This window comes from Stegastes partitus, unplaced genomic scaffold (assembly GCF_000690725.1).
Source record: "Stegastes partitus isolate 25-593 unplaced genomic scaffold, Stegastes_partitus-1.0.2 Scaffold178, whole genome shotgun sequence".
Classification (NCBI taxonomy): domain Eukaryota; kingdom Metazoa; phylum Chordata; class Actinopteri; family Pomacentridae; genus Stegastes; species Stegastes partitus.
The window spans coordinates 179,125-187,131 of NW_007577909.1; the positions used below are offsets into that span (position 1 = coordinate 179,125).

Below are 8,007 nucleotides of genomic sequence, written 5' to 3' on the forward strand. Positions count from 1 at the left end.
CAGACGGCTTCCAGCATCATCTCTGAGCATTTCAAGCACTGAAGCATTTTTGGGGCATCTTGGTATCCTCTGGCTTAATGGCACCATTAGCTGTAAATTGCGGCGCCACTGGTTTGAGTTGGGACGTGGATCACTGCTGCAGAGAAAAGGCTGCGTTCTGTAGTGCACACTCGTGCACCAGAAGAAGGGATTCCATCTATTATATAAGAAGGAAGCAGTGAGATGCGTTGTTCCTGATGAGAGCAGCATGTTTTCATCAACTTCACATAATCCATCCAGTTTGAATTTCTGTTTTTTAAGATGTAGAAGTTCCTGATGTCATTATTCAAAAAATAGTTTCTCTTTATCAAGTGCTTAGAAAACAGAGTGGGTCATGAGTTTTGGGCCAAAGTAGCTTGAAAAATAAGAGGTTTATTTCTGGATGAATTATCTGTGAGGAGCCTGAACACAGTTTTTCTTTTCACTGACTTTAAATAGTTGAGCTTTTGCCTCCTGGCAGGACCGTTTAACACGCTGCCCTCTGTTGGTGCTTCAGCAAACTGGGACGCTGCTGGTGCACCATAGCATGAATGGGAAGGACATGAAGGCGGATGTTTGCAGAGGACGGACTGCACACGATGCAGGAATAATCTTTCAGCATGAGCAGCGGCGCAGGAACGACTCAGTGAGGTCAGGAGGCCAAGTCCTGCATGCATTTAGACAAACTTGACCTTAAACTGCCAGGAATGAAACTCTGGTGTAGAAACAAGAAGTCTTTTTTTCATCTGATCAGCAAAATCTGTTTGTCTTGTTGGTATTAAAACTAGTCAAGTATAAATTTGCTGAATTTTTAAGCTTGTCTCTCAGTGTTTGGATTTTATTTAAATCAGGAAACATTTCCACTTTTATGCTTTGCTTTAAATCTCACTTTCACTGCCCTTGTGTGTTTTTAAAGACTTTATTTCGTGATATTCTGCAGCTTTGTTTATTTTCTTATTGAAAAGTGTCTGGTTTTTGTATTTTCCCAAAGCTGGGTCATATTTCATCAGCCATGTTGACATTAGCCTTATTTCTGATCTACTCTTAGTCACTTTAAACATGTCAGAATACGTTTACCGCATTTGATCAAATGCTAATCGTTAAAGGCCCCAAATTCCCAAAGACTAGATCGACTTTCCTGTTTTATCTATGGCTCCAAAAATGAGGATTTAAATGCACAAGTGATGCTTTAGTGCCTACGTTGTTCTACTTGACTTTGAACTTAAACCCTTCAGAGGAGGATCAGATGGCAGAAACTGTAGAGCAAACATTAAATACACTATTTTAATTTCCACATAAAAAATGCATAAAACTATATTAAGACCTGTTACTGTCAGTGCACATCGTGGACCTCCAGATATTCACCACGCTGACCTTTTACCGTCCACACGTTGCTGTTAATGTACACGAGTGCTGATTGACTCCAGAGTTCTCACAGGTTCATTAAATATTTTTCCTCACCTGCCTTCATCCCAGATTACGTAAGACCGTCTTGGCTCATAAACTCCGGTGCCAGGTCACAGAGTTGACGTTGGCACCAGCACTTGGACTTCACGCTGAAGATGGCACTTTCACCGCTGCAGGTCAAGTAGAGTGGATCACGGCGATAATCAGCCCAGAGTGGATTTTCCTAAAGAGGAGCGTTACGACAAACATGACTCTAATATTAGACCGCCAGGCCCGAGGCGCTCGCCGTCGTCTCCTCTCTCTGAAGGGAAGGTTAGAAACTCGGCGGAAATAAAATCACACAGGTTTTAATACGTTGCATTAAAGTCTTTTGAAACACACGAGCAGGAAAAGTTGTGAGAATAATCACCCTGGATGGAGGACATAATGTCTACATTATTATTTATTTTTTATTTGTGGCCTGATTAAGAACAAGATCTGACAGATGCAGGAAAACTAAACTCTGCACAACAAAGTGCATCCTTTCAACTCGTTTTGATTATTTGCCGTCTTTAGTCAGACCTAATAGATGATATATATATAGATCTACTATAGTGTACTACAGATGTACAAAACATACAGCGCATGTGTTAGCATTTATAGTAGAGGCTGTAATAATACCATCATTGTTGGACCGCTGCGTACGACTGCAGCTAAAAGGGATTTATTGTGTCTAATCTCCTGTTTCATTGAATTTGTTAGAGCTGCAATTAAGATTTTTTATTTCATTATAACATGTTATAATAATAATATATTTAATATGTTCAATAACGTTCTTTTAGCAGCTTTTTGTTCGTGGAAATGAATCAAATGAAAAATGGGTTTTTGGAACTTTTACTGTCGATTTTTGTTATTACTATATGTTGTTGCTTCAGGATTAAATTGAAATTGCAAAAAAAAATTATTTTCAGTTTTTGATGCTCATTCTTTACTTTTATATTATTACAATATTATTACTTATATATAAATTGTTTTGTATATTCTTGCTTCTGTGATAAAATCATTCCCCTTGTGGATCATTAACGTTTGTCCAAGTCTGAATTTTTGCAGTCAAATTAAAATTCACTCACTACTCAATGTTATTTTTTAGCGATTGCAGCTGGACTGAGCCGTTAGCACTCAGGAAGCAGCCACACATCCACTCCTGCAACCACATGACGTATGATATCCTCATTCATCAGCTGTATGTATATGCTCTAGATAGCGTAGTGTCTGTAACATATCTTTACTTTCATTCTATTCTTTCCGTCACTTCTCGGTTATATTCAAGCATTTTTTAACCGCCTCTCGGTGGGATGACATCAAAATGTCACGAGCACACGCTGCCGGTCACGTGCACACCTGGACCACACGCTGTAACGACTACAAAGGATGGATGCAGCAGCAGAGGCGTCTGTTGCTGTGCCAGCCAGAGACGCCCCGGCTCTGCCCCTAATGAAATAACCCCTTCTGACAGATGGCAAGTACCACTCTCCCTCTGTTGCATAATTTAAACTGACCTCTCTAATTGAACAATGATTCAAGTCATCAGCCGGCGGGAGAAGGTCAAGCTTGTCTGAATGAAGTCCTGGTCGAGACCGACAAAGTTTTGTTTGTCTTGGGAAACATGTCAGAGTGACTCATGGACACAGAGCAAAGCTTCAATAAAGCATCATTAATCTACATTCCTCAGCTCCAACATAAGGCTGCTTCTACACATCAACAATGCTGCATCAGCGTCAGGTTATTGTAGATTTTAACTTCATGTTAGATATGTTAAAGATTTTCTCGAGTTTTTTATCAGACAGGACAGTGAAGCCAGACGGGGAAACGTGGGGAAGGATGTCCAGCCCCGTGGTCCTGTAGCCCCGGTACATGGGTCGCCATCTCATCTGGTTGAGCTATCGAGGCGCCACAGTTGACCTAAAATCTTTGACTTAAGCTTGAACGAGACCTGATTTGAGACCCTGACTATAATCCGGAGGGATTTGGTTCAGGGTCATAAACACATGACCCTGACTGTTCCATACAGGTTCCATCATGCAGCACATGCAAAGTGTGCAGACGACTGATAAAGTTTTGTATGGAAACAGCTTTGTGGTGGGCTAGACTGTCGGTTCTTCCAGAATATAGATACACAACGCATGATGGTGGCTTGGTTCTACGTAGCACAGCAGAACATTGGTGTCAACAGCAGAAAACAGTTAAAACCCTGATCCTGACCTCTGACCAGCCACTGGAGGGAGGTCCATCCACCCATCCATCCATCCATCCATCCATCCACCCATCCATCATCCATCCATCCACCCATCCATCTATCCATCCATCCATCCATCTCCAACGTTTCAGTTGTGATGGCAGCAGGCTCAGTTGAGAACAGCCGACATCTCCCTTCTGAGCAACACTGTCCATCTCCTCCTGGGGTATCCTGAGGTGTTCCCAGACTAGATAGAGCAGTAATCTCTGCCTCTACCCCGAGGTCTCCTCCAGAGGAAGGAAAACCTCCAGAGGAAGGCCTTCAGGAGGCGTCCTGCTCAGATACCTAAACCGACTCTATACCTTCCGGAAACTTTGCTTTTCTTTAATTTAGAAACTTTCCTCAAAACTTTCTTTTTATTAGAGAATTCCTGGAAATATACCTGGACATGTTGGTATGAACTCTCCTGGAAAAAAAAAAAGTCTATTTTTGCCTGGAAACTGTCCTGGAATTTTTTTTTGAGAAGATCCCTGAGAAATTCCCACTATTTCACTAGAAAATTCCCATAAGATTCCCATAGAATGGCATAAAATTCAACTTAGAATTGCTATAAAATGGCCATTAGACTACCATTAAATTGCCATAAAATTGTCATAAAATCGCTGTAAAATCTGTGAAAAATTCCAGGAGAATTCCTTCAAAATCTAACTGATCAATATTATTACGTGGCAAGTTTCAAAATTGTCCCATAAGCAAAAGATTGAGTTTTGATTTCCAAAAAATGCTGCATTTTCTTCATTCCCCAGAAACTTGTGAACATTTCCTGAAAATCTGAAGACTCTTATGGACGTATACTTCATGAGATGTGGACGTCTGAAGGTGGCATCTCGTTAAATTTCCAACTTGTGAGATTTACTGAACATTTCTATTGAGTAAAAAAAATGTGAAAATGTTGGAATTTCATTTTTAAAAAAGTTTTCAGATGCCAAAGATCGTTCCAGCAAAGTTTCAGGAGATTCTGAGATGGTCAAGCAGCCACGTTTGCTGAGTTGACATGGAATGAGACAGACCTTGAGAATGTTTTGGATGTTTGGAAATGGGACCTGTTTTTTTTTTGCTCAGATTCCCAGAAACACACATTAGAGAGGAGGTAAAGTCGATGCCGTTCATGTTTGCGTGATGTTTGAGTTGCTGTGGAGTTCTGCCCCCAAGTGACCAAAAAGCGCTGACCGACACTTCTTTAAAACTCGTCACTGTGAGGTTTTGGCAGCGATCATTAGTTCAGATTACTGGGTCAGAAGCTGCCTGGAGGGATTATGTATATCTTGAACAATCTTATTTGCTGCAGAAAATGGCAAACAACCACGAAGGGCAGCTAATCCTCTGCACAGAAAGACCAGAGGGTGGAGACTAACAACATGGAGCCATGCCAGCCCGGCCAGGAGGAGGAGGAGAGGCCACCATGCCTCCGCTGGACTCTGCAAACTTCTGTCAGTGCAGCCATCATGACTTCAATAATTCTGTTTCTATCTAAAGCAATGCCATCAGCAGCCAAGTATCTTTAGATGGGACACGTTGGAGGAGGATCATTCACAGTGCAAGTAGAATAATTGAGCTAAACACACCTCAGGACTTGCTGTCAGGCTCATTTGTTAACTAGAGATCAGAGTTAAAGGAACAGACGACAGAAGGAGATGAAGGTAGCAGCCCAAACACAGAACAGAGAGAAGGCCAAGGTCAGCTGTAGACCCTGATCTTCACAGGAGGCATGAAGCACATCGCCTGACTGGTAGCTTTGTTTACAAAACCGAGCAAAACCGCAACCCTGACCTCATTCGACACCCAAAATCATTGGCCTGAGAGGCAGGATTTAGTGTGGGCGCCCAGGAGGGAGGCTGAGAGGGAGCAGAGGAAGCGCTCGGCAGCCTGGCGGCGGCATGTAGAGCAAACCAGAATGCACAGAGGCTGGGTGTCAGTGATCAAACGGCTGGGAGTAGTTATCTGGTCCTGACTGGTTGGCAGATTCCCAAGTTTGTTTAGCTGACAGATGAGGGTCCAGAAGGTGACTAACAGGATGAGGCCAGGCGGCCACGTGGCCCCGCGGGGATTACAAGCACCAAGAAGAAGGTAAAGAGATTAGAGCCAGAGCCCAGCTTGCTTTTTTAACCTCGTCACTGTTGTCACACTGACAGCAAAGAACTCTTGAGCCAAAATTCCTTCCCCGGTTCTCCTTCCTCCGCTTGTCCTCCCTCCCTCGCTGCCGCCGCTCATCCATCCATGCAGCCACCTCCGCTGTCCACAGGGATCCAGCACCGTCCAGGACCTCGCTACTGGGGACACTGAGCTGGAGCACCAACACAGTGGACTCCCTGGTTTGGTGCGTGCCAAGAGCTCGCCGGCACCGATGAGGAGGCTCGTGCACGCGCTGCTAATGGACTCGAGATAAAGAGATTTTGGATTTTATTGTTGTTCGCAACAGTCTCTTTACAAATGGTAACTTCGGGCTTGAAAAACACATAAATTAGCCCAACATGCTTTTGAAGTCGGGATTATTCCTCACTTTGTTTCTGTTTACCCTCCAAGCAAGTCAAATCAAAGGTAAGAATCCTGTCGGAGCACCGAGGCTGTGATTGGACAAAGAGTTACTGTTTGTGCTCAGACTGCAGGTTTCAGTGTTCGTCTGGACGGATCTCTTTATGAGCAGCGCTAGAACAACGTCTTGTTAGATCAAACTCTTGTCAACAGTTTTTGCAAGTTCAAATGTGTTTGTATCCCTGAAATAGTCAGCCAATAGCGCGTCTGTTTACCCTCCGAGCGAGTTGAATCAAAGGTAAGAATCTGAGACCTTTTATGTCGAATAAGTTCTACTGCATGACGAGAAACTTAAAGAGGCGATCCACTTCAGCAGCAACAGGCTTTTCCAATTACAGGCGGACGTGTCTGTTATCTAAAGAACTCCGTCTGCGCGCCGCAAAATGCCAGCTCACCCTCACACACATCTTTCATTTTTAGAAGTCGAGCAAATGTCAGGGAGATAGCGAAAACCTCTTTTAAGGTCACGAATTTTCCCCGCGAATCAAACGGGCAGCGATAGATGTTCGCTGAGGAAGATGGCATCGTTTCACCAGCGATAACATTTCGTTGGGTTGTCTTGTTCAGCACGACGTGGTCGGGCGAGCTCATTATCCTGAAGGAAACAAAAGCCATTCTGTTCCCCGTGTCGCAGGACGCTAATCTCTTCTGGCTTGTAATTCTGCTGTGAGGCCTTTTTGCGGCTGCACCGGGCATTAAGGCCCAATCCGACACTCCCCCCTCCCGACCCGACTGGAGCGCCGGGCCTCGTGTCTGTGCATGTGCACGTCAGGCTTCAAGCATCCCGATTTAAAAAAAACCCATTCAGATGTTGTGTTGTAGCAGAAACACACATGATTTGGCAAATCTTCAGGCCTCTTTCCAACCTGCTGAAACGTTTAGAAATGATCTGCTGAATGGGTCTGCCTGACCGTCACTAAACCGGCGCTCAGAGCTACAGTACCGACGCCCACGCACTGTGTGCAGGTTCTTGGGGTCGGGCCAAGTTTGGATTTGAGGAAAACAATATTGTTCATTGTCGAGGTCGTTATTTATGTGTAATTCTGTTTTTTCATCAATGAATAGTCGAGTTTGGAACCTTTTAGCTTCTGAAATGCCGCAGTAGCGGCTCGTAGCACATTCCTGCTTAATTAAAAACATGAAGGAGACCACACACACACACACACACACACACACACACAAACAGGCGACAATACTGGACATTACAAGCTTCACAAAGGTCATTGGTTTGTCTGCTCGTATCCACAGTTTCACCATCATAACGAATACTCCACATGAGTTCAACACAAGACTGTAACACTGCACTATGACAGGATGACAACACAGAGTACAAGAGTCACAATAAGGTTTCTGTTGCAGCATTCAGTCAGTTATAGCAGAACACAACAACATGTAATGTCACATTCAAACCAGACGAATACTATCCATTATACAATAATTATTATTTTTTAATATCATCTTTTTTAGGGCTGCACCTCCACCCACATATTAAAGCATCAGATTGTTGAGTTATAAATGTCATAGATAAAATATCTTCACTATCTTCTTTAGCCAGACACGACTAACAGCCCAAAACCTGCAGAGGTCCAGTGAGCAGTGATACAAAACTAAGGAAATCATTCAAAAGTTAATGATTCGTTACTGGCGTTCTGGTGTCACTCTGCCGTCAGTGTAATGACAGCAGAGGGATCATTAGAGATCAGTTCTGTTCAAAGTCTCTTCAACTGTGGAGCTCAAATAAAGTTTTAGAGGCAACTTTGAAGCTGCTTATTGCT

General features: G+C 43.4%; 1 protein-coding gene across 1 annotated transcript in view; it reads left to right on the forward strand.

Annotated features, from left to right (window-relative positions):
- The first annotated feature begins 6,171 nt into the window (after positions 1-6,171).
- The window catches only part of impg1b (interphotoreceptor matrix proteoglycan 1b), a 20,610-nt gene continuing 18,774 nt past the window's right edge, over positions 6,172-8,007 (forward strand). Inside the window, exon 1 of the mRNA XM_008280006.1 lies at positions 6,172-6,238. Within this exon, the coding sequence (XP_008278228.1) occupies positions 6,172-6,238 (67 nt within the window). The remainder of the gene's footprint in view (positions 6,239-8,007) is intronic.